At 44.3% G+C, this 25,547-nt stretch overlaps 2 protein-coding genes across 3 annotated transcripts; one reads left to right on the top strand and one right to left on the bottom strand.

Moving 5' to 3' along the window:
• Window positions 1–941: 941 nt before the first annotated feature.
• Window positions 942–22,008, top strand: RNF10 (ring finger protein 10). Of its 2 annotated transcripts, XM_052795589.1 has the most exons (17): window positions 942–1,105; window positions 7,204–7,406; window positions 8,398–8,597; window positions 9,641–9,731; window positions 10,771–10,955; window positions 11,030–11,166; window positions 12,716–12,876; window positions 13,446–13,574; window positions 13,731–13,989; window positions 14,219–14,352; window positions 16,056–16,173; window positions 16,519–16,620; window positions 17,126–17,260; window positions 18,051–18,148; window positions 18,377–18,437; window positions 18,596–18,754; window positions 19,638–22,008. In XM_052795589.1, exons 1-17 carry the CDS (start codon window positions 943–945, stop codon window positions 19,712–19,714), a joined length of 2,412 nt encoding a protein of 803 aa, XP_052651549.1. In that variant the 5' UTR covers window position 942; the 3' UTR covers window positions 19,715–22,008. The 2 variants fall into 2 exon arrangements, with proteins under 2 accessions (XP_052651549.1, XP_052651551.1); XM_052795591.1 differs by lacking the exons at window positions 18,051–18,148; window positions 18,377–18,437; window positions 18,596–18,754; window positions 19,638–22,008 and adding an exon at window positions 17,376–17,892.
• A 334-nt stretch (window positions 22,009–22,342) lies between these two features.
• On the bottom strand, window positions 22,343–24,057 carry POP5 (POP5 homolog, ribonuclease P/MRP subunit). Its single transcript, XM_052795592.1, has 5 exons — window positions 23,963–24,057; window positions 23,722–23,864; window positions 23,462–23,611; window positions 22,805–22,888; window positions 22,343–22,626 (listed from the first exon to the last, which is right to left on the bottom strand). The coding sequence occupies exons 1-5, from the start codon at window positions 23,980–23,982 to the stop codon at window positions 22,523–22,525; spliced, it is 501 nt and encodes a 166-aa protein (XP_052651552.1). The 5' UTR covers window positions 23,983–24,057; the 3' UTR covers window positions 22,343–22,522.
• Between the last annotated feature and the right edge of the window lie 1,490 nt (window positions 24,058–25,547).

Below are 25,547 nucleotides of genomic sequence, written 5' to 3'. Positions count from 1 at the left end.
GTACATACCAAAATTTTGAAGTTTTCAAGCAAGCAAAAGTTCGTTAGTACAGCGATACAGTAAAATGTTCCTTCTGCCTTTGTTCAAGGTATCACTGTTGCCTTGTGCTTTTTTCCCCTTTTGCTTTGAAGGAAAAGTTTAAAAGTTCACTTAAACTAGGCATTGTATTTTTATACTTTCACAGTTGTTTGCTACAGTTCAGTGGAAACGCCTTATTTTTGATATCCTCTCAGGCCCCTGTGTTGACCAGCTTAACCCCTAGTACTGTCAACTCCTACCTGCTTGGGAACTGACAGCCTTTAGTTCCTTCTGTTCCCAACCTCCCTCTTCCTCCCGATTTGTTTTTTTGACGACTTTTCTTCCTCTTTGTTTCTTTTTCCGCTCCTGCCTCTTGCAGAACCGCTTTGGAAAATAAACGACAAGATCTGCCCGAGCCCGCCAGGTCGTTATTCCGGCGGCTTTGTGCCGGGACTACAGCTCCCGGCGTGCTCCGCGGCGGCCGAGGACTACGAGTCCCGGCGTGCCCCGCGGGTCCGCCCGGGAACGGCTCCATCCGGGTCCCGGCCACTGCTGTGGGCGACTCGTCGCCATTACGGGGCAGCGGCGGCCGAGCCGGGGCCGGGGCGGCGCCGAGGAGCCGGTGGGTGCCTGGGTGGCGCCGACCACTCGGGCGGCAGGCAGCGCCGGGCCCCGCGGGGCTCCGTGAGCAGCTTCTCTCCCTCGTCGCCCGGAGCCCCGCAGAGCCCGGCCCGGCCTCCCGCGGCCCTCCCCGGTTCGAGCGGAGTCAGCGAGAAGATGTCGCCATGAAGGAGGCCGAGTCCGCGCTGCGCCGCCCCCGCCGGTCGCCCCCGCGGGCCATGAGCCTGGGCCCCCGCCGGCTGCGCCAGCGCCCGTCGTGCCCCCCCGCTCAGGGCCGCCGCTCGCCCGCCGGGGCGCCCGTTGATGCTGCAGAGCCCGCCCGGCGCGACCCCCGCCTCGTCCTCCGCCATGGACAAGAGCAGCCCCTGCGGCTCCGGTACGCCCGGCTCCTCGGCCGGCAGCAAAGGGCAGCAGCCGCGATCCGCCTCGGCCGGGCCCGCCGCGGGGGAGTCTAAGCCCAAAGGCGGTAAGTAGCCGGGCGGGGGGCGGAGGAGCGGCTGGAGGCCGCCGGGCGGTGCGGGAGCGGGAGGGGTGTCTGGCCCCGGACCGGGAGCCCCGCGGGTTTCAGGCCCCCTCGGCGGCCTCTGTGTCTCGCTGGTGGGTCCGAAGCGGTGGTAGCTCGGAGGGAGGGAGGGGGTAACCGTGAGCGAGCGAGCAGTGTGAGGCAGGGGGGGCCGGTGGCCTTGTGCCGGGGTTTGGGTTCGTGGTGAAGCTGAACTTCTCCTTGTCGGGCTGTTTGGCTCTCAGCTGGGTTTTAATAGGCTTCGGTTCAGGTCACTGCTTGTTTTTGCTTTCTTTTTCCTTCCTCTTCCGGCTTTGCTCCCTGTTCAGTGAGCTGCGGTTCCTACTCTCTTCTTCCTTTAAGGATTAATGCTTTATCTATGTTAGCATTGGAGTAATCAGCTTGAGAGCCAAAGCTCTGGGTTTATAGTAAGAACATACGTTTGCCAGTGCCTATTAAGACAACCCTTAACTTTATTCTGTACTCCACTTGAGTGTGCTTTTACCTCTTGCTCAGGGAGGTCTTGTATCGATACACAGCATCCCCCTTACCGGCTGTATTTCAGTAACCTACTTTGGAGGGGCTCAGAGTTCGTTACATACAGTTTGCTCACCTGGCATTTAAAGCGAAGTGTTACATCTGTCATTGCAAACAGCTAGTTTTGCTGACATAGCAGTTCATGAGGAGCCATTATGGTTCCTGTCATCTATCTTTTCAAGGTAAGACCTAAGCCGCCTCCAGTTCTCTAAAGCTGTTTGGTAACAGAGTGTTCCTGGCAACCTTGCATTTTTTTCTAAAACCTAGAAATGGGGCAGTAGTGATTAAAATTAGGGTTTTTAGTCCTGGAAGTACCTGTGAAGAGTGTCAACAGGTTGCTGCAACACCATCGCTGTACTAATTTCCTTCCTCCTCAGTGGTTTGTTTCAACTATATTACTTCAGATGTCTTGGAAAGCAGCAACATATTCCAGAGGGTTAACAAAACGAGTATCTTGGAGGTGTTGACTCCTTTTTGGACCTTCTAAATGCATTCAGATCCCAGGTAACCAAGTATTACCTGTTCTTCACCTGTATTAAGTGATCTTGCACAGGATAGACTGAAGTGAGTGACATGGGAGGTGGCTCACTCACAGCTCCCCAGGTTGTGGTGTAACTGTGCAATTATAGTTAAGTTTTGACTTCAAATTCAAACACATGAAAATCTTTTTAGGAAGAACTTTTTAGGCAGTCATTTCTGGAAGAACTCCTAACTGATTTGCAAAGTTTTTTGCATCAGCAATAGGATTTGATGTGAGAGTCTTACTATCCCTAGCTACTGTTGTTATTTTTCAGTCTCTTATTTCAATTTTTTTCCCCTTTAAGGAACGGACCAATGGAAGCAGGGGATGTCACGTGCTTGGTATGCAACAAGAGTTTTAGAACCAGATCTTTGGCTTCTGATGGAATAACAAAGTATATAAACTTCTCTGCGTGTATCGTGAGAGGCAGTGTGAAGGGCTAGCAGACGTGAGGTTTTCCTGTTGTGGAGAACTGGTTTCTGTCCATGTCTTGCCAAGAGATACCTCCTCACTACAGCTTCTTTTTTAGCGGTGTGTGATGCTGTATGGAGGGTTGTTCGCAGAATATAAACATTCCTCAGTAAGGCATTAAGATGGCCTGTCCCGTGGCTGGTATGCCTTCAAGTAGAAGAAACAGTATCTGTAGTGAGGAAGGAAATAAAAGGCCTGTGATTCCAGCCCAAAATGAAAGTGTTAAGTGATTTTTTGTGGAATGCCACCTTTTACAGGCTTGAAACAATGTCACTAGTAGCAGAGGAGCTGTGAGGAGAGAAATCCTGATGTACTATACTCTTCTACTCCAATGCAATAGGCAAACTTAAAAACCCCACGCTTTTCTGAAGACCTCTTTTTTTAATAAAACAGAAGAAAATTTTGGCTTGACAGAATTTTGCTTCTAAGGTACTCGTTTCTTAACTACAATGGAGGGCAAAGGGATATGGAATGAGTTGCTTCCTTTACAGTGCATTGAAGAGGCCTGGCAAAATTACAATCTCTTTTAGTAGGAGTAGATGTATATCTGCGAATATCTGAACTGGAGGGTACTGAAAACTAAAATGAGAAGAATCCCTTAGTCAGATTAGGGCAAAAAACCATGGGACAAACATACAGCATGCAGCTGTCTTAAATTGCGGTTGTGTTTTGGTTAGCTGTTGCGTGCAAGATGCTGGCATGTAACCATATGGGATTTTTTTTTTCTTGAGTTCCTTATCATTCCACGTGTAGCTGATGTGGTCCACCCAGTTCCTCTCCTGTTTCAGGAAAGATATAGGAGGTATTCTGAAAATCTTGTGTCTCCTTTGAAATGGAAAGTGTTCCAGATAGACCACAGACCCTCCCCAAAATGCTGACCTTTTGTTGCATAAGTGACTTGTGCACTCATGGTAACTGGATTTGAGTCTAGTCAAGCTCTTGCCATTTAGATGCTTTTCAGAGTTACCCGCTGTGATCAAGTCCAGTGGAAGAAATGAAGAAGTGGATGTTCGTGAAACCTTACGGTAGTTTCTCCTTCTGTTTGTCTTGCAGCACAGCTTGAAATGGGCTAAATAGGATACTGTAAGCTCTTGTACTTGTGGAAGTTGGGTTCCAGCTATCTTTCAAACTTGGCCTTAGAAACTAAATCAAACTCAGAAGTTTCCAACAGAAAAGTTTCTCTGGGTTACATTAGTGCACCAACAGGAGTCACATCGCATTAGGATGGAATAAAGTAGTTAAGGGAAAATAGCCTTTTTGGGTTTCTCCTTGAGTCCTGATGGACAACATTAGTTCTTGCAAATGTTCCTGGGCCTTATTATTACAGTGTGAGCATGCTTAGCTGGGGTGTGTGACTGCTCAGTCACCTCTTGCTCACTGGGATGTTTGCCTTAGCAGCAGCAATAGCTTCAGTGTGTTTTCATGAAATCACCCTGGGGCCTAGTGTGATCCACCACCCAAACCCCTTATGCAATACAGTTGGCTTCAACACGGCTCAGCTGAAAAGAAGAGGCAAACAAAGACGGAAGGAAACTGCAGTCCTCGCCCCAGTAGCAAACCAGTACTGCAGCTCCAGGACTGAAGTGGTCACCTAGAGCTGCTATTAGTCCTGTGAACTTGATCTTCTCTCTGGATCATTGGAGACAGAGGTCCTCTAACAGAACGTGGCATCCAGCAGGAGAAACCACAGATGTCAGGCCTTGCTCCAAAAGGCAAGAACAGCTTTGAGGCTAGTCTTATAAAATTATATAGACAGTATTTTTTATAAGTCTGTGTTTTCTTGGAGTGTGGATGTGTAGATATATTTATTATAGGGTAGATCTTGTGAGAATGGCAAAAGGATTAACTGAGGACCTGAGTGAAGAGTAAGTACCTCACCAGCACTGTTGCTGTTGCTCATTCCTAATTTGCCAAGAAAAGAAGGAAAAAAGAAAGTCGCAAATCCAAACCTACGCTACTTAAAACTGGCATCTAACAAGAGAGGATGGCAGTGAGAATCTTCCACTTTTCTCCCTGCATGAGTGCAGATAGCCTTGTTCTGCCCTGCTCTTCATGGGAATGCAAGGAGGGATGATACAAAGCAGAGAGCTCCCTGACACGTGGCATGCTGGAAAGGTTGGAAGGAAGAGCATTGCTTAGATTTGGGGGGGGACGGGGGGAGCAGCAGAACTTGCAATCAGTAAAATCAGGTTTGAAGCATAGTTAGACTGTCATGTAAGGTCCTTAAAAAAGGCTCAGGTGGAGAGGACTTTCCTGTAAAATGTGAGAGTCATTATAGTGACTCTCAAAGCTCTAGGAGTTGGTCTGAAAGGACCTGTAGTATGACAGGAATGTGTGTAAACCAGCTGTTTGACAAATTTGATGGTGACTAACTTGATTAAAACTATGAAATGGTAGGAAATTCTTTTGTCAGCTGCAGGTACAAGCTGTTCCTGGGCCTTGTAAAGACACACTTTAGACTGAACTTCTCCTCTTGAGTTGTTTCTTTTCCCCAGTTGGTGATTGCAGAGGAACTGCAAAGTCGCTACAGACACAATAGGCATGTGCCTCTCTAGCGTGTTCACTGAAATTGCAGATTTAAGAGGGTGGTTGAGCTCTGAAGTGGCAAGCTCTGCTCCTGAACAACTGAAATAGTTGTCCAAACCTCTTGAAAATGGCTTAATTTTTGACCAGAGACTTAGTGGTGTTGATTATAGCCTCTTTTCTACAAACACTCTCAAAAAAGGTCTATCTAAATAATCATTCAGCCAGACCTGGTCACACCCTCAGTACTTGGCTGCTTCTGGTGTGGTTTTTTCCTGATAACACTCAACCCATGTCTTTTTAGCCTGACATGCATTACAGCACTGCAGGCTATGCAAGCATGTGTTTGAGTTACACATCTGTGGTTCCAATGGAGTTGGTTTAATTCTGAATTAAAGGATCACCCTTTTGAATAGCAGACTAAATGACCAGTTCTGGTGACGAAGTTTGTCTGCAAAATAGCTCTGTCACATCATGTGAAAGTAATGATAGTGTCCTTTTACTTCTGTAGCTGTAGTAGCAGTCAAGAAACAGCAGACCACCGCAAACCCCAGTCAAGCCACTTTTATTACTTAAGTAGTCAAATCCTCAGCGATGTACAACAACACACAGACCTTTCAGCCCATTGCCTCCCTCTTTTTGGGGGTGCCAGTGGGAGAGAAAACTAAAAATAACAAAAAAAGTGAGATTTTGTGTGAATGATCCTATTCCAGCTGCTTTAAATGCTCAGGTGGATTGGAAATGGTGCTGGGGAAGGGGAAAACTGGAGGCAGTGATAAAGAAAACTACCCATATGTTTAATGCGATCTTGAATCACAGTGGCATGTTTGCCTGCCATGTAGGATTTATACTAAGGGGTGGGGAGGACTACAAAGTGGAAAAAGGGAAACTAACAGACTTTTATAAAATGGATCTAGATACTGTATGAGGTGTTACTGTTTGTGTAATGCTTACTGAGTATCCGGAGTGACTTTGGGGCTGGCTGGTGTGGATAGATGTCTTGCTGGGCCTGTGGGGTTTTGCTTCCAAGCTTATCAACATAACTTCTACAAATAAAACTTTGGGCAGTTGGTGGAAATGCTAGGTTAAGTGACCGCTAAGCAGTCTGTCGTGTCCTTGGGGCAGCTCCGATCTTCTCTTAAGACTGCTAGAAATACCTTCATAGTATTAATTTTCTGTTCTAGCAGTCTAACGAAGCAGCTGTTTAGACAGAGGAAACCCCTTTCAAGAGCCTGACTGATTTTTTCTGCTCTTGTGAGCTTTTTTTTCTGCAGTATTTTGCTTTGTACTTTCACCACTGTGTCCTGCGTTAGGGTCAGTGGTACACTCGGCATGCTTTCGGGCAAACAGTTCTTGTTGCATAGGTTGGTGGACTTAGTACTTAGATATGAGGTTTGTGCTTCAAGATCGATAAGCATTTGTCTGCCTTGTGAAAGAAAAGGGTGTTTTAGAACAGAATTAGATCTGTTGGGGTCTTTTAAGCATAGGGGCAGAACTGAGTGAAAACAGGCAATGGGGTCTTGCAAAGTGGGAAACCTTGAGACAAATGCAGGCAGCAGTATATTTATATAAGGGAACAATGTATGATAAATTGTGTGTTTTCAGAAAATGGAATGAAAAAATGAACTAGTTGTTGTCAATTTTTGTAATGGGGTATGAAGATGTGATGTTGGTGTTTATCACTTAATGTACTAGGCAACACGCTAACATCTGGTGACGGAAATTCCAGATCTGGATAAAGAAAATTCAGCCATTCTAAGAAAAGATAAAGCAAGCAAATACATCCTTCTTTTATGCTCTTTGACCAATTCTTTGGGCAGTGATAGGAATGAAATGGTTTGGGTTGCTGGGGGGATTTGATGTCCTGATAAACACCAGCCTTTTAACCAGGGCCCGAGGCAGTGGCTGAGGTGAAGACAGTGCTGTCTCTGAGGCAAAGCTGGCTGAGGTGGAGTACGGGTGGACAACTCCAAGGCTGCTGATCTGAATCTTGGTTTTTTTTTTCTTTCAGATGGAAAGAATGCAGGTGGATCCAAACAGCGTTATAATCGTAAAAGAGAAACTTCATATTCAAAAAATGAGAACTTTTCCAGTCAGTCCCGTCGCTCCAATTCACAGAAAAGCAAAGCTTTTAACAAGATGCCCCCTCAAAGGGGAGGTAGCGGCGGAAGTGGCAAACTTTTTAGCTCTTGTAATGGTGGAAGACGAGATGAGGTGAGAATTGTAATGCCATGCCTCCAAGGCCTTCTTTCTTGGGACGAGAGGACCACTGACCTGCCTAGATAGGTCTTCTGTATTCAGCTCCTGGGCTGGGAAGGGAAAGAGCGATAAGAGGTGCTAACATCGTTGAGATGCCAGAGTGAGTGTGAGCAGAACAACTTTGCAACAACAGAAGAAGAGTGCTCTCTGCTCTGAGAGACTTGCATTAAAAAATACCATCTGAGGAATGGGTACCTAGACAGGCCAAATACATGTCATGAAACAGAGGTCCTTCATGAAAATATCTAGTGATATAATTTCTAGCTTTTAAGTCTGAGGTGATTGTGTCTAACTGCTTCAGTGTACAAATCTGTGTGTGATAGTGGTATTGGTAATCATATTATTAGCCTTGGTGACATCAAGAGGGAGTAAAACCAGACTGAGGCTTTTATGCTGATATAGGTCTAAATTCTCTAGATTATCGGTGGATTTTCATTGATACAGACTCATTTTTCAGTTTTAGTGGATGAGCAACACTGCTCACCTAAATTGCTGACTCTGTCAAATCTTACCTGCCGTCTCTGTTGAATTCTCATTCTTTGCTTCGTTATATGAAAACTAACCAAAACAAGTACAACCTGTGCAAATAGTAATCAGACTTGTATTACTGGCTGTCTAAAAAAATACTGTCAGGTTTCAAACAACTGTCTTTCTGTTATTAACCTTGACTACTAGGTTTTGCCAGCTTTTACTTGTCCTTATGTGGGTTGTTTTTGTGCTCTCCTCCTTTTGATCAGTGCGGGGTAAGACTGCTGAGTTCTAACTTTCAGGTTCTCATGCACTTCTAATGCTGCACTACTTGATTTGCAGAACTGGCATAGGAGAAGGTGAGTGAGTGGATGCTGCGTATTCTGTACGTAATCACTGGTGGGGCCTGGGTATCAACTTGTACTGATGCTTTTGCAGTAAATTCTAGCAAGTTCTAACAAATGCCGTTGTCTCTTAGGTAGCAGAGGCTCAGCGGGCAGAGTTCAGCCCTGCCCAATTCTCTGGTCCCAAGAAGATTAATCTGAACCACTTACTGAACTTCACTTTTGAACCCCGTGGCCAAACAGGCCATTTTGATGGGAATGGACATGGCAACTGGGGGAAAAGGAACAAGTGGGGACATAAGCCTTTCAACAAGGAGCTCTTCCTGCAGGCCAAGTGAGTGGAAGACCAGCAGGGCTCTTAGACTTCTACAGAGAGAGACACTGAGTTGTAAGGGACGATCAGCCAGGAAACTGTGTTTGACCTTGACTACTTGTGTAGACTTTTCTAGGGTAAAGTTACCTCTCTGTAGTATTTTTAGTGGTAACGACTACACTTGAAAGGGATAAAAATATATCAAGTTGTCGTCTTTACCTATTTACAAGGTATCTGATGGTGTGAGTCCTTTAAATACAAACCAATTAGTCTTCTGCTCTAATTTTCCAGCATCACTTGTGGAATATGACATTCCACTTGGGAAGACCTATGTAGCTCCCTTACAGAAGATGATTGTTTTTTCCAAAAAAATAATATGTTGAGGTGGTAGGGGTAGCAGTTGCTTGGATCAAAGCTAATCTGAATTTATAAGTCCCAGAAGCAATTACTTGTATGGGTCTTAATTCTTAAACTGCTGATTATTTCACAGGCCCCTAGGTGTGTAGTATAACCCAAATGATGATCAGTGTAGTAATCCAGTAGCAGAATTGCTTTTGACTGGAAATAATGGTCGCTTTCACTGGAATTTGAAGCATGTTCAGGACTTCCTTTATCTGACCATGTTAAAGATAATAAAAACTATTTTCAGCATTGATGCTTCTGATTTTTCCCTATTGTTCTGTGGCTTATTGTAGTGAAGTCTATCTGCAGGAACCCCAGTAGTTCTGGTTTTCGTGAGCATATTTTTTCCACTTGTGGATTCCCTGTTTTTTAATAGATCCCCGAAGGAGCTGGCTGTTTTTTACATGTTTCTGGAAAAACAGTCTGCCTGGCTCATTCTGTAGTTAGTATGTGATACTGTGTCAAACTGAAGTGAGACACACCTATATTCTGGAAATTTGGTTGTGAATTGAATTCTTTTGGGTTTTGTCGGTATAAGTTACTGACTGCATCCAGCAGTTTTCTGCTGGACAAAGAAGAAGCTCAGAGAATCCTGTAGGTTAGTGCTCAAAGAATTTTTAGAAACAACTGAGTGGATCATCTGTCTCTTTGCCTTTCCCCAGCTGCCAGTTTGTTGTCTCTGAAGAACAGGACTACACAGTCCACTTTGCTGATCCAGATACCTTGGTCAACTGGGACTTTGTGGAGCAAGTGGTCAGTTGTGATGGGCTAGATTTTTTTTTTTTTTTCCTTCTTCTTAAGAAGCTCAACCTGTCTTTAACTGCCTCTTTATCTCTGTGATGTTACGTAAAACTCAGCTGTTTTTGAGTTGAGTCCTCTTCTGTCACTCCCACAATACTGGGAAAGATCTGTCATGGAATATATTATGAAATACTTTCATGACAGGAAAAGAGAAGTGCTAAAATCTATTAGGAAAATTAGCAGCTTCTTCTTGCTTTCGCAGATGGGAGCTCATCAAAAATAGTATCTGACATTCTGTAGACAGAGTCCTTGTGATCAAGATATTAACAGAAAACTTGGGCATGAGTCCATGGAAGAGGACTAGAGTGTAGAATTTTGAAGAATTATTCTGTGCATAGGTGGCCCATCTTGCCTAGCAACAAAATGGAAAATCTCTTGAGAACTGTGGTCAGAACTTTGGGTTGCCTCAAGTAGAAACTTGTTATCTGCTAAGGCTAGTCATGGTGCATGGTGTAGCTGGAGAGGAGGTAGGCTTACTGTTACCTGACGCTATGAGAGCGCTGAAAAATCTAGGTGCTCGCTTGGCAGTTATGTCTGTATGCAACATACAGATGCTAACAAAGTGTCTGACTAAACTAGAATGTTCATGGAAATAGGTAAGTTCAGTCTCTCAGTTACAGGACTGCACAAGTCTGCTTGTGTAAGTGGGGTGACAGGGCTCATTTGCTGTCTTCTCAGTGTCTGAATTCGGATGATGAAGATGCTGCTAACTCTTAGAGATGATGAATACATGAGGGGAAACATGAGAAGAGTCACTTTTTTAATGTCACTAGAGTAGAAATACCAGATGGGTGGCTTTGAAGGTTATTCCATGTGCAGTCTGAAGGTGCTACTTAGTTCACAGTGTACTTAATTTCTTTGTAAATAAGCAGAGCCTAAAAAGCTGGAAGATTAATATGTTAGAGTAGATATTACAGGTGGCTTATTCTGTAGCACAGGAACTGTTTTCCAAGTCTAAAACTTGTACTATTCTTCTCATGTGCTATTTCAGCGAATTTGTAGCCATGAAGTGCCCTCCTGCCCAATATGTCTGTACCCACCAACCGCGGCAAAGATCACCCGTTGTGGGCATATCTTTTGTTGGGCATGTATCCTTCACTATCTCTCCTTGAGTGAAAAGACCTGGAGTAAATGTCCTATTTGTTATGGCTCTGTTCACAAGAAGGATCTCAAGAGGTGAGACTTGATATTTATTAAATGATGCCTCTCTGAAATATTTTTACCATACTAACCTCCTCCTAACATTGCAGTGTTGTTGCTATGGAAACACGTCAATATGCAATTGGTGATATCATTACGATGCAACTTATGAGAAGAGAGAAAGGTGTTCTGATAGCACTGCCCAAATCTCAGTGGATGAATGTGGTGCAGCCTGTTTACATCGGAGGTGAGTGTATCTGAGTACTGGCGATTGGCATCCTGCTCCTAACTGTGACTAGGGCTTGTGTAGAGAGGATTTACCATAGCAATGCCATACTGTCACCTTAAAACAGACCAGACTACAACACATGGGTTTTAGCAGCTGAAAACCTTAACGACCACATCTTAATAATAAGCTTTCTACCCCCACTTTATTTTTTGCAAGGCTCTAAGTTGTGTGCTCTTTCCGTTCAAGTTGCTCTGCAGACTCCTGCCTTCTCAATCATTAGCTTGACGTGTGTTTTGTATCGTACAGTCATTGGTGTGACTCTTGCTGCTTTTCTTGGCTCTTCAGTGTCCTTAACTTTTTCTTTTTCCCCCTCCTGGCTCCTCGTTATACAGCTTAGCAAAAATAACTGTCTTTGTGTCTAAGCTATTTCAAGGATGTAATCTTCAATAAGGTTTTAATCTTCTTCACTTATCAGCTAAGATCTGTGAATGATATGGGAAAATAATCAAAATTATTGCAAACGGATTCCAAACATCTGTTGCCTGACTTCTTCAGTTTTCTCCAGTCAAGTAATGTGACTAACACATCATCATCTTATCTGTTAGTATCACGAAAATTTTGTGACTAAAGAAATAGTTTTACTTAACATTGCTGTTTTGTGGGCTGTCTTGGCTCACTTCATTTTGCAGTCACATTTGAGAAAGGCTGCTTGCTTTTAAGCTCTCTGTAAAAAGTCAAGTCTCCCAGCACATGATGGGTATCCAGCAGGCAGGGTGTGTGCTTACATGTTCCTCAGTATTTGAAAGTAAAGGACTTTAAATCCTTCCATAAAACAAACAAAAGAACAAATACGGGATTTGAGATCGTTCTAAACCCAGGAAATTCAGCATTAACTTGTTCTGTAGACAAGGTTGGACCCTTCGGGAGCAGTGAATATATTGACTGTACTAGTATGTGATGCTATGGTTGCTGTAGACTTTATAGCTAAGAGAAGCTCTCTGGTAACAAAGACGACTACCTTCTGCTAAATTTGCAATTCTTTAGTTTACTGTTTCTGCTGTGCTTTTTGTAAAAAAACCCTCGTATTTTGAATACGTACGGGTTAATAAACTGGTTTGAGCCAAAACAGAGGTCGCTTGCAGAACTTTCCAGTTGCAGTATTTTTGAGTGTATAGAGAAGAAGCAGCGGCTGCAGACTGCATTGTTTCAGGAAGTTTTGACCACCCAAGGCTTCTCAAAGGCGATACTTCCACAGCAAAGAAGTTTGGACTTAATTTTTTTTTGTTGTTGTTATGTGTAGCAGCTGAGCAGTGAAGTGGCAGGTTGAAAGTGGCAAACTGCTGTGTGTGTGGGATGTGTGTAGCAGAGCAGGTATGTGGCACCAGCTTGTGTCATCAATGATATAATGGTAATATGTGGAGTCTGTATCAAACCCCTGCTAAATATTGTCTGCTCTGGAGCGGATTAACTCACAAAATTGAGAAGTAACAAAACTTCAGAAGAAACAGCAGTTCAAACTGGTGCCTCTACATGCAGATATTAATGATTTGGTGCTCCTTCTGTTCAGATGACCAGCACAGTCAGTATTCAAAGCTGCTTCTGGCATCCAGGGAGCAGGTCTTGCAGCTGGTGATTCTGGAGGAGAAAGCAGCATTACTAAAACAGTATGAGGAAGAAAAACACACCCCAGAGGCTTGCTTTATTGAGGCAGCTATCCAGGAACTGAAGGTGAGAACCTCTTTGGAGGCTTTTAGTAACTTTATTTTTAACGGTATACTGAGTGCTGAGCATCTATGTTCTGCTGCGTAAGTGGTTGTTTGTGATTATTCTGGTCTCCGTGACATACATACTAGCAAGGTGGTTTTGCTGCTAGAGTAGCATTATAAATCTTGGAGGAGACTATAGCCTTTGGACCCTAGGTATCTGGCGTGATGTTCAAGATAACAGAACAGAATACTTTTTACTGAATGGTATTCCTTCCATAAATGTAACAGAGTTCTGCTTTCAAAAGAAGATGTGTTTCCCTTTCAGGTCCAACAATTTCTGGGATAACTTTTATCAGGCAGACATGAGCAAACCTGTAGAATATTCCTTTTCAAAGCCTTTAGGTGTTCTACAATGGGTGTGCTTTCCAGTAACAAGAAGGAGCAGACCTCTCTTCAAGGGTCACTCTTTGTCACAGATGAATTATAGATCTGTGAAAACGTGAAATACAGGACAAGGCTAAAAATATCTATGGTGATAGTCTGCTGGCTTAAATAGGAAATTGCAACTTGTTTTCTTTGGATGACCTGTAGGAACGAGAAACAGCACTGTCTGCTGACCAGGATAAAAACAATGGCATTGCTGGAATCAGTGCAGCTGTGGAAGAATTGGTCCTAGAAAGCTCCAAGGCTGTGGAGCCTGCAGTTTCGCAAGAGAAAAAGGTGGGTGACAGCTCCTCTCTGGCAGATCTTGTTAGTACTTAATTCTGCCACTTTAAACTGCAGTGTATGGTGAACTGGTGCCAAAGATTTTTGCAGAGATTATAATCTTTCGAAGAAGGTGATGTGGTACTAACTGTATGCTCTCCACTGTGATAGTGTGGTGTGGAATATCTCTCTGCATTTGATGAGGAGCTTGTGGAGCCTTGCTCTGATCTGGCAAGTTCCTTTTTGCCTCCTGTGGAAGCAGAAGAGGCAGTGCTGGATGAAGAGGAAGTACCTGAGGTGGACACTGTAGGGGCACCTGATACGAACACTACAGAAGAACCAAATCCAGCTGAAACAAGCTACCAAGAATCTAAAGACACAAATAGCAGTGGACATCTTGGCAACTCTCCTTTCTACTATTTCTATCAAGGTCAGTGCAATGAAATCCTGGAATCGTGGGGGCAGAGGTGCCTCCTTTGGGATCCTTCTTGAGGAAGATGTTTGTCACTTCATTAGATGCAGCAAACCCCTGTGAAATAAAGCTCCCACAGAAACTCAGAAAGGAGCTCTAATTTTATTACTGGAGAATGTACTGAGGTGGGGAAAAAGCTATTGAAAATTAACAGGCAAAGAACAAGCGATGGTATCTTATCTTACAGCGGAGGATGGACAGTGTATGTATCTTCACCCTGTGAATGTTCGATGTCTTGTTCGTGAATATGGCAGCTTGGAGAAGAGTCCAGAGAAGATAACTGCAGCTGTAGTGGAGCTAACTGGCTACTCAATGACGGAGGTAGTTATTTTATCTTCTTATTAATTAAGGGCCCTTGTTTTTAGCAGATTGATCATGGTGGCTGACAGGTGAGACTTGTTTCTCTTCAGTAATGAGAAATAATAACCATGAATGGGTAGGCATGCTAATCTGTGAAGGGCATCTGTGTAAGTTGCAGTACCTTAAGTTGCTTTTGATTAGTAGGCTGCGGTCTAGCTTTAATTTTTTTTTTCTAGAAGGTAGGAAGTTCTAGGCGTGAGAGAATTGCAAGTTAAGATTGGTTTGTTGTTAAAGCTGTCTTAAAAAAAGTAAATTATTTTTTCATATAAGACAGTAGCTTGAACTTGATCTTCATCTATCATTCATCTATCATATTCATCTTGAACAAGATCTATCATCTTTCTCAACCTGAAGAAGTGTTCTGCCTCTATCATGGACAAACAGTTGTTTCTGAGCATCAAGGGTAGAGGTGGGACGTTGTGAAAATAAAGAGGATGGAAAGAAACATCAGTGCTTGAGATAGAGGGAGTGAAAGTGCTTAAGACACTGAAGTTCTGGAAGAGGGGATGGGTCTTGAATTCCTTTATCTCAAATAAAGACAACTTAATGGCATGTGCAGTAACAACTACACATAATTCTTAAATCGTCTTTAAGAAAGGATGTGCTCAAGTAAGAATGGATGCAGAGGTAGTAGGGAATTGTCTTCAAGTTTTCCATCTCCGAGAGGAAAAGTACAAAATTCAGCATGTTTCAGTCTAGCTAAGTGGTGGTTGTTGGTCCAAATAATTTGTTAAAGGCAAATTTGGTCCAGTGCAAAAATAAACACATTGGAAGACTGGTATTGTAGAATTTTATTCCAGTTGACGTGCGGAAACAGACTCCACAATCAGTGAGATTGTGAAGTAGGTATGTTCATTCAGCGCTGGGCAGCACGGGGGGTAGTCCCACCAAAGTCGTGCGCACCCAACTCGGCAGTTTGTCTCAAGTTTATACAGTCAAGTGTTACGTATTCACAATACGCCTATACATATGCATGACCTATTCCCGCTTCATATTAAAATTAGCTCCGAGAGGTCATTTCCATAGTCTCCTCTCAACTGCGCTTGCGCAGTGCCTCTTTATGGTGGTTGTCTGGTGGTTGCAGAGATGAAGATAGATGACTCCTCTTCGTCACCGCTAGTAACCTTTTTTTTTGCGCAGGCTCAGTGGTTTCTTGGTATTCACCCAAGCCGCAAGACCAGTCTTAGCTGGCTCTTGGGGCCTGCTCCTGCTTCTTATCAGGAACTCTCTCTACCTCATTGGCTGGTCGTTGGGACCAGCTTTTCTTATCAAAGACTGTCTCTGCCTCAGCTAATTTCAACAATGTAAGCGCTAAACATCATCTCTCATCCCCCTTTATTATGTCTACTGAGATTCTTTTGACTCCCCTTGTCTCACAGTGATGTGAGTGAAAAGGGAGGAATAACAAGAAAATCAGTAACCGAGCTGGAGTAACTGCATCCAAATCTGATTATGATTTAGCTGGTGGAGATCATGGAGCATTTGGTTCTGACCCAGTGCATCCTTCATGTGTTTGTAGTTTATAAAGTGATTATTGTGTCACTGCTGCTATTTTTTTCCATTTGATTTGATCAATGGTGGGCATTCTATCTCCATAAGCTATTCATCACTATGGCAGCCTCTAGACCTTGCTGTGATGACACGTCTACTCTTTTTTTTATCAGGATATAAGACAGCGTCATCGCTACCTTTGTCACTTGCCCCTCACCTGTGAGTTCAGCATTTGTGAACTGGCTCTGAAGCCACCCATCATTTCTAAGGAGACTTTAGAGTTGTTTTCAGGTTGGTACTACCTTTCTAGTAGGCTCTGTCATGTATCTGTGAGGGTGAAGGGGAAGTCGTTCTTATCCCTTAATGGTGGAAAAAAAGAACATACATAGCAGCTTTACTCCTCTTGCACCAACTGTCTGATGACTACTTGACAGAACAACCCCAATTAGCTGTTTTACAGACAACAATTATACAAAGAATAAAAAAGCCTGACTGCTTGGAAGAGCATATTTTGTTTGTAAGCATATTTTGTTACTAATGTGTTATAACTGAATATGTTATTCTCAAAGCTGGAGAAAACATTGCCAAAGTATTGGTGTGGGGTTTTTGACATCCAATGCTGTGCATTGTTCCTAGATGACATTGAAAAGAGGAAACGTCTTCGGCAGAAGAAAGCTCGTGATGAACGACGACGTGAACGCAGAATTGAAATAGAAGAAAACAAGAAACAAGGCAAATGTAAGTCGTGATTGAGCATACCTGGTGGATTTCCAGTCATCTTTAGTTGCTGAGATGATTTCTTGAGCTACAGGGTGAACTCTAAGGTCTTTAGTTTGTAGTGTGTACTTAGAACAAGATTATAATGTTTTAGAAACAATATCTGTAAAGTGAAAAATATAAGCTGTTTTAGTCAGGATGTTAAATGTTGTTATGCACTTGCTCTATACTTGCACATTATGGGATAGACAGAGGGCATTTGAGGGTGTAGCTATCTCCATGTTGTATATAGCTTTCAGGATTCTTAGTTTCTGTTTTTATAGTAATCACGATATAGAGTGAAAAGTGAAGGAGGAAAAAAAAATGCCTAGGAACTGCTTCCATCCAGCAGCAGGGCTTGTACTGGTCTCTAAAATAGAGGGTGGAAAGAAAATTGAGTTGGCACCTCCTAGACTCCTGAAACAGCCTGCATATTGACAGTCCTCCCCCACATTGTGTAGTGCTTTAATTTAAAACCTCTTTCTAGATCCAGAGGTCCATATTGCTTTAGAGAATCTGCAGCAGTTCCCTGCTTTTACCTCTTGCCCCGGAGAAACTACCAGCATTGATCATCAGAGCTTCTGTCTGTCTCCTCTTGGCAGAAGCCCTGTGTTTCAGACAGGTGAGCATCTGGAAAAACACATCACGTCTAGCTTTTGAACATTCTTTTGGGATCTACTGCTCAGGTCATCATGCTAAACTTTCTTGATACTGATCAAAGACTGCTTCTTTCCTAGATTGCCTATGAGATCATACACAAAAGGCTGACACGGCTAAGAAACATTCTGGTCCTTTCTCTGCTTTTTACTACCTGTACTTCAGTGACAATATGAGATCTGCACTGTAGTTACCCCATCTTTTAAAGCTTTGCTGAGGCAGAAGAAAAGAAAGGAAAAAAAATACCCCAAAAGGGAAGAAAAGTGTGTATGCTAGGAAAACACTACTGGCATTTTTTCTTTCTACTCTCCATCTTCCCCCACCACGTTATACTAAAATAAAACGTACTTAATGAGCACTCAGTTAGGTTGTTGTCCAGTAATGCTTTACCAGATGTTTTATCTTGCAGTTCATAAAAAATATTAAGTAGAAACTATTCTTAAATGTTTTTCTTAAAAAAGAAACAAACCCAAACCACAAAAAAACACCAACTAAAAAACAAAACCCACACAGCACTCCAAAATAAGCAAACAAAAACCTCAGAGCAGCAACAACAAACTTAAATCTCCTTTCAATAAAAAGATTGAGGAAATTTGAGAGGTCTCACTGTGTGACTAATGGATGGAACTGATGAGATAAAAATTGTTAATTACATAAGATAATAAAACTTTATTTCTGTTTCATCCTGATAAGCAGCATAATGAGTGCATTTGCCAAATAAAACTGGCTTTAATTATCTGCTGCTTTCTCTGTAGAGTCTATTCCAACTCCACTGTCACCTGCTGCCAGCCAGGTCAGCCCATTCCTCTGTGGGAGTTTAGAAGAAGAGTCTCCCTTCCCTTCTTTTGCCCAGGTAAGCCACGTAGCAGAGTAAATCTTGTCAGAATTACTTGTATCTTAGTTGGGGATTAGTCTGAGAACGCAATAGCTTCCCCCACAAAAGCAATGGGGGATAAATCTTAGGGAGACAACATGGGGTTTGAGTGCTTGAAGGGGTTCCTAGATTTTCTTGCCACTTAGGGGATATACAAGATTGTTCTAATACATGGGATTTAATCATATCTTACAACTTTTTTGACAGATGTTGAGAGTTGGAAAGGCAAAACCAGAAACGTGGCCCAAACCTGCCCCAAAGACAAGAGGTAAGAAAATTTGGTATTACTACTTCAGGTTCTTTACCATGCATCTAAATCTAAGAAATCTTGTAACTTCACAAGAAACATCTGGAGAGTGGAGGGGCATTTACACTGTGAAAGTTTTATACAGCCTTCTGCCTCTCAAGGCTCTTTCCTTCTTTCAGATGAGAACACTCTGGCACTCCCTGTGCCAGTGGATAGTGATGGAGAAAGTGACAGCTCTGACCGCATACCTGTGCCCAGCTTCCAGAATTCCTTCAGCCAAGCTATTGAGGCAGCCCTCCTGAAACTGGACAAACCGTCCACAGCTGATCATTTTTCAGGTAAAAGGCAGGGGGGAAGGCATGAAAAATTTCTGAAGAGAAAAAATTGAATATTTCCCCTTCTTCCTCTGGGAGAAGCGAGAGCAGCAATTTTGGGGACCAAAAATTGGCCGCAGAACAGTTCTGAATATCGTCAGGTTGTGGTTTCTGAACAGCTTGACTAGGGCTTCTGTTAGCTTAAAGTGGCTCTCTTAGTGAGAGCTGAGAAGATCTCCAGCTAGCAAAGAATCCTGTTAGGACAAAGATGGCTTTTTGACTATCATGTTTGCTATGTCTCTACTGGAGCTTAATTTAAGCTTTATCTCAAGGAAGTTCAAGTTATGCACTCTTAAACTAAAAATACGTGAGCTGCTGAACTACCAATGAAGTTTGATCAAAATGTCAAGGTAACTGCTAGCTGAAATTTCAAATTAGGGAGTCTGAAACAAATTGAGATTAACTTAAACCTCCAAGCCTGCCGATGGCTGATAAAATTAATTTATAATGCTCAGTTCTGATGTTCAGCTTTGGCTTCTGTTTGGAGACTGTGCTGAGTGATGGAGAGAGATTGGGCCTGGGAGTTTCAATGAAATTGAGTATCAGCTCCAGTTGGTAGTTTTTTGGACATGGATGAAAGCGATACTTGGCAAACTGCTGCACGCTTGCAGTCTTAGGATCTGCTGTTGCAACAGCAACTTTAGAATCAGTTAGGCATGTTTATAGGTGTGTTTTAGGTATCTGCAGTAATTTTATTGTTAAAATTAAACTAGTTGGTGCTCAGTAAGTTGATAGGAAGTGTCACAGACCTGTGGAAGTCATTTAGGCTAGAAAAGACAATTTATCATTTCTGTGTGATGTTCCTGTTCCATGAGAAGAATGACGGTATCATTTTAATTCTTCACAGAGGAAAAGGGAGGCAAGAAAAGAAAGAAACAGAAGCAGAAGCTATTGTTCAGCACCTCTGTTGTTCACACAAAGTGATTCTGCTATTCAAGAGAAGTTTCCTCTCCTGGTTTTCTTTTCATTTTGCTTTGTTTTGCTGCTATAGTTTAAGTATTTAAATTTGAACAGACTAAACTTGTGTTTCCAGGGCTTCTAGGGGGTTCAGGAGGAAACCATTACAGTATATGTTGAAGTAAGATCCTTTGATTTCAACTGTTTAATCAGTTTATACTGAAACAAAGTTTTGAAAGAAACAACCCAGAGACAAATCGGCCAAGGCTTCTAGTGTGTGCCAAGTCAGTTCTTTTGGCCTAATAAGCAGTATGAAAATTTTTACAGCTGTGTGGCACTGCCAGAATACTGCAATATTACCTAAGTGAAGAGGCAGAGAGCCTTTATTTCCCTAGAAGTATTCATGGGCAGAAGTCCATCTGACTGTGACAGTAGTGCTGTTTCAGTAAAGCTGTCAAACTGCTCTCTTGAGAAACTGGTTTCCGCTGCACTGGAAACGGGCAAAAGAGCTTCCTGGCTTTAGAGTGTTAGCTGCTGTATCTGTTCTTTTTCTAAAGAGTAAGAATTCCTCCTGTTCTCCTGGCTTGGACAGATTTAAAGCTGAGGTGAGCGTAAAGCAGAACTTGGCTACTTGGTTTTGAAGTGATGAATTTGTGTATTTCAAAATGCATACTGGCACTAGTGGTAGAAGGAACCTCCTGGCTTCTCAGTTGTTCAACTCTGTTTTAATGTGGGTGAGTGAGGCTGCTAATTTTTACTTTTTTTTTTTTTTTTTTGCTAACCATGGGCTACACATTCTTTGTAACCTGATCATCTAGAATAAACACTCCACCCTAGGGTTCTTGGTAACTACCTGAATGTTTTGACACTGGCTGCTCTTGAATTGGAAGAACAACTGATAGCTGGGGTCTGTAGACAACTTTTATCCCCTGGCAAGAAACTGGGGTCTCTTGTACTGGGATAAGGGCCTGTATCTGCTTGGTTCTGGGATGTGAGTTGATCTGTACTAAGCACTTCGGGCTATAAACATGCCTTTTCTGGACCCCTCCCTGCTTTTTCTTTGGGTGGTCATATTCTGCACTGCTTGTGGTTTGATTTGAGCTAATGAGTTAAGTGGTGTGGATTTTGTTGAATAAAATGAACTATAGGTGTAATGTACCAGTCAAGGCCAACAGTTGCAATAAATCATATGCACACGCACTTACAGTACTGCACAATTCTGAGCTGTAACTGAATTGTCATATCAACATGGAGCACAATACCACTTAGTTGCACCGATTCACATCTTACCTTCCTACTGACAGAATTCATGCCAGGGAGCTGGCACTAACTTACAGTGTGAGACTGACAGGTGTCTTCTGTTATCTTCAGCCCCACTTGCACCACTGGTCTGCCTGCATTTGCACAGGCTTTAAAAAGTTGATGTGCCCTCTCCCTTTGACCCTGTGACTGATATGAGCAAGGAAGCATGTGTTTGAGACTCCTGGAGTCAGGTTTTCTAACACCACTGGTAAAGTCATTGGTTGTGTCCCTATTTAAAAAGTTTCTGTCAATACATGGATGCTTGATTTCAAAGCAATAGGCTCCATGTTATAGCAGTGCTTTCCTGAGGCACTTAAGCGTGTGCGCATGAGAAGCTAGTACCAAAGAGTATACTTCACAAAACTGTATGCAGCTGTAAACCAGAAAGAAGGGGGAGAGAGGAGAGGTAAAGAATACTTCCAACTGCTACAGGAGGATAGAGGAAACACCTGCAAAACATTCTTTGAAAGCAGCTTGACTTCACGCTTGGTCACAATTAACTACAGTGGAGGGAAAGACAGTTCAAGAGAGTGCAAAGAAACTAAGACAAGATGCCTGAAAGCAGTAACACATCTTGCTGTTAATGCTTTACGTGCACATTGGAAAATTATTGGTGAGGGCAGAGAAAGCAACTAAGTAAGAAAGATTCAAGTATGCAGTTAACTGTTCACAGTACTATTGTTTCCTATTTGTAATAGTCATTTTAAGCCATGGAACAGGAGTAACTACTTAGTGTCTAATCAGTATCTGTTGTGTTCTATTATCTCTACACATTTATGGTCAACTTTTCTTTGCATTGGGAAGAGAGACAATAGCTGGAGCGGGTGTAACTCACCTCCACATCTCACAGGCACTAGAACAAGAGAAGTGATGCGGGCAAGGAAGACTGTCCCTTCTGCAGGGGCAGTCTCCACAGGATAGCATCTTTAAGTTGTTTTCCTATGGATTTAAGAGATAATACCAGCAATGCTACTTTCCTGTAACTGATTGGTGTAAACTTAATAAATATCTAAGCAGTACTTGTACCTATGAGTTTTATAATGGGTTGGATGAAGTTGAGCCTTACAGCTCTACCTTGCATTCCCTGTAATCTCTGCTCCTGTGTACACAAATGGTGCTTTTGTGACTCAAAACAATGGACAGCCCTATGGGTAACGGGTACACTTAAAGCTAAGGTTAAAAGCAGTTAAGATGTTAATGCTTTTTCTGTATTGAAGGAGAATAACTACATTCCTTGTCCATGCCAACTGCCTAAAGTTCACTTCTACCTCAGCATGAACATCACATCAAGCTGTTACACTCCTTAGGAGTGCAGGTGGTTTTGACTCCTGGAGTTGAAACAGGCAAGTAACCTACTTAAGTAAAACTGTTTTATTTATTTAAGAACATGTGGAATGGGGTAATGAAGTCTAAATATGAACAGATGCTTTTTCTGCCTCCCCCCCCCCCCCCCCCCCGCTTTGCTTAACACTGAAGATAACTGGTAACACCTTGATTACACAAGCACAGGACAGAGGTGAACAGTAACAACATTCAGTCTGTCTCTGTGCCATCATCATCTTCCTCATCTCCACTTTGAGACTGCTCTTCTGTAAGGGAACAGCTCAACAAGGACTTCTGTATACACCGTCTTTCCTCTGCAATAAAGAGAGCAACAGAGGGTCATTATTTGATCTCTTCACATACATGGAAATATCCTCAACTTCTAAGGAAAGGACGATATCTCAGTTCAAGAATTCAGAAGTAGCCCAGCATATCCTACAAAACCCCCAGGAAGTGAGGCCGCGTTTTAGGAAAGCAGCTGGAGGAACTCACCTTCATTTGTACAGTTTTGCAACAACATCAGCAGCTGTCTTCTGTTATACTGAATTAGAAATTTCTGACATGTTCTTATAGTACCTGTAGGAGTCACAAGAACAATATGTAACAATCTACAAAACCACGTGGTTCAGAGCTGCTAGTTTATTTTCTGAAGATCACTGTATCAAGTGACAAATGCCCCAGGCAACAACTTTATTAATGCAAGTGCGAAGAAGTGGCTGTAGACTTCTTTTCTGCACTGCTGAGGTCGAGGGGTGGAATAATAATTTCTAACATGTAGTGCCCATTATTTGCCCCAAAGTGGTTAATTTTCAGGATGTGGACAATACTATACTTTAAAATATATTTTCGAAAAGAAAATAATGTAATATAGTATTCGCTGCTCCATGTTAAATGTAATGACGATTCAAGCAGAATTAATGAGGGTTTCAACAAAGAACTGGTGGTGCCTGTTTCTTATTTGGATCTGCTAGGAGCTGCTAAGTTAGCGACACGGAGGACGTTGTCTGTCGCACCCGCTGGCAGCAAGACGGGCTTCTTCCATTTTAGCGGGCCTTCCAGGTACGATTAAGCTCCGCGGCCTCCCTCCCCCGCCTCCCAGGCACCAGAGACTCCGCACCCAGCACCGGGGCAGCTCAGGCAGCGGCTGACCTCCGACGTGCAGGGTGTTGAGGAAGCAGGGGTACCGCTGGTTCCGGCTCTCCAGCTGCCTCACGAAGGGGAGCGCGGAGCAGAGCAGTCTGTAGGAGTCCTTGCGGCACCGCAGGAGCACGGTCCCGGTGTAGGCGTTCAGGTACTTCACTGCGGGGAGGGGAGGGGGGCACAAACGCACCGGTGAGCCCCGCGCCCCGGCCCTTCCCCGAGGAGAGCCCACTCATCCCCTCCCCGAGGGCCCGGGGCGGCGGGGGCACCTGTGAAGGAGATGGAGCAGCAGGCCAGGCCGTAGTCCCCGTGCACCCGCCCGATGGCGTCCCTGACGGCGAGGCCCACGGCGCGGTCCTCGATGCACTGCCGGCACCGCGGGTCCTCCGAAACCACCTCGCACAGCACATACCTGAGGGACAGCGCGGCGTCAGCGGGACCGGGACCGAGCCGGAGCCGGAGCCGGGGCCGGGGCCGGGGCCGGCCCGGCGGCGGCGCCTCCTGCCTCACCTGTTCTTGAAGCGAACCATGGCGGCGGCGGCGCCCGAGCCGGACGGACGCTGCGGCTCGCCAATGGACGAGGCGCTTCCGCGCACTGCAGCCAATCGTCGTCGGGCAGGGGCGGGGACAGAAGAAAGCCAGCCCGGCCCCAGCCGCCCCTGTGGTCCCGCCTTCCTTCTGCGGGCGGCTGCGGAGAGCGCATGCGCGCTGCTTCCCCCGCCGGCCGACGGGCCGGCCGCTGGGTCGGTCGCTCTGTCGGGGCGGCCCGAGCAGCCACCCCGCCGCGTGCCCGCACCCTCCGCGCGGGGGCGCGCGCGGCTCGCGGCTGCGCGGGCTCGGCGTGAGGTGAGGGGCTGAGGGGGGGCGGCGAGCCCTCGGCTCCCTTGAGTTTGCGGAAGGGTAATTCGTTTGGCTTTAGCCCTTTTCGCTGCGTCGCTTCGATCCACCTCGGCTAAGACGGCTTTGTCCGGTGCCAACGAGTCGGAATGAGGCAGACGGGACGTCCCGCCCTCACACCCCTGCTTCGTCTGACCGGAGCCGCGGGAAGGCCCCGGGGAGATGGGCGAGGACAGTCCCGGTGCTGCAGTCACCCTCCGGCTGTGGCAAGTGGTGGGGCCGCCGTCTGCCCTCCGGGGCTGAGGGCTTTAGCAGAGTGTCCAGGGCCACCGCTGTGCTCCTGGAAGGGCTCTCCACCTTCGCTACCCCACAACACTCTACTCCAGTATTTGTAACTCCTCTGGCTCTGGGTACGGGCTGTTTTTGGATATGTACTAACTGTCTAACAAATGAAAACAGCTGAGGAAAATGTGGAACAAAGCTACTTATTATTTCTGTAGTGGTTTTCGAAGCTGTCATCGGTGACAGATGATCTGAGGAAGCAGGGAGCGCTCTTTGGAAAGATCTGGTACAAGAAGAAACTGGGGAGAGGGGAAGGTGGGGAGTAAGGGAAAAGAGGAAATATGGGCACCTGAGTGTGAGGTGGGAGAAAGAGCTAGTTAGGGCGGCGTATAATTCACGGGAGAAACGCTTTCACCAAGGTCCCTGGAGCCAAATCACATGGGAGCGCTGAGGCACTATAAATTAAGTGGGAACTCATTGCTAATTCAGAGTGGAAACATCTTCTTTAATGACCTTAATTCTAGACAAAGAAAACAATGATAAACCCAGTGGAAATCCTGTCCTGGGTGATAAACTTCTGCCCTCTGAAATAGATGCCTGTTATGCTGCTCTCCCCCTTTCTCTATTAACTCCTCTCTCCTTCACCTCTAATCACATTTTTGAGTCATGTTTTTTTGAGAACTGCAGAATATGAATTGCCTGGGGAGAAAAAAGCACAAAATCCAGTATGGACTTTCCAAGAGGCCTTTTCTTTTGGGCCATGATCAAAGGCACTGGGGGAAGTTTGTCAGTTTCTGAAGCTGATGCAGATAGAAGCATTTTCTTGATGAGAGAGGCTGCATTGCATTGATCTTTGCCATATTGCTTTGCATTTTAGTATCCAAACTGAGATCTAGCTGTCATCTGTTCCACTTGTCAATACAGCGAGCTCCTAGGTGATAAGCTATTCTCACATTTTTGAACAGTATCAAAGTCC

This window comes from Harpia harpyja, chromosome 9 (genome assembly GCF_026419915.1).
Source record: "Harpia harpyja isolate bHarHar1 chromosome 9, bHarHar1 primary haplotype, whole genome shotgun sequence".
Taxonomy (NCBI): domain Eukaryota; kingdom Metazoa; phylum Chordata; class Aves; order Accipitriformes; family Accipitridae; genus Harpia; species Harpia harpyja.
The sequence above is the reverse complement of the archived record's forward strand: the minus strand, read 5'-3'. Positions and strand labels throughout refer to the sequence as shown.

What these genes read in the sequence shown, in the direction of transcription:
- RNF10 (XM_052795589.1), top strand. Translation starts at nt 943, where the DNA reads ATGCTGCAGAGCCCGCCCGGCGCGACCCCCGCCTCGTCCTCCGCCATG. An exon ending in GACTTTAGAGTTGTTTTCAG is followed by an intron (nt 16,174 to 16,518) that starts GTTGGTACTACC and finishes CATTGTTCCTAG; the next exon opens with ATGACATTGAAAAGAGGAAA. An exon ending in AAGCCCTGTGTTTCAGACAG is followed by an intron (nt 17,261 to 18,050) that starts GTGAGCATCTGG and finishes CTTTCTCTGTAG; the next exon opens with AGTCTATTCCAACTCCACTG.
- POP5 (XM_052795592.1), bottom strand. Translation starts at nt 23,982, where the DNA reads ATGGTTCGCTTCAAGAACAG. An exon ending in CAACACCCTGCACGTCGGAG is followed by an intron (nt 22,889 to 23,461) that starts GTCAGCCGCTGC and finishes TGACTCCTACAG; the next exon opens with GTACTATAAGAACATGTCAG. An exon ending in GCAAAACTGTACAAATGAAG is followed by an intron (nt 22,627 to 22,804) that starts GTGAGTTCCTCC and finishes TCTTTATTGCAG; the next exon opens with AGGAAAGACGGTGTATACAG.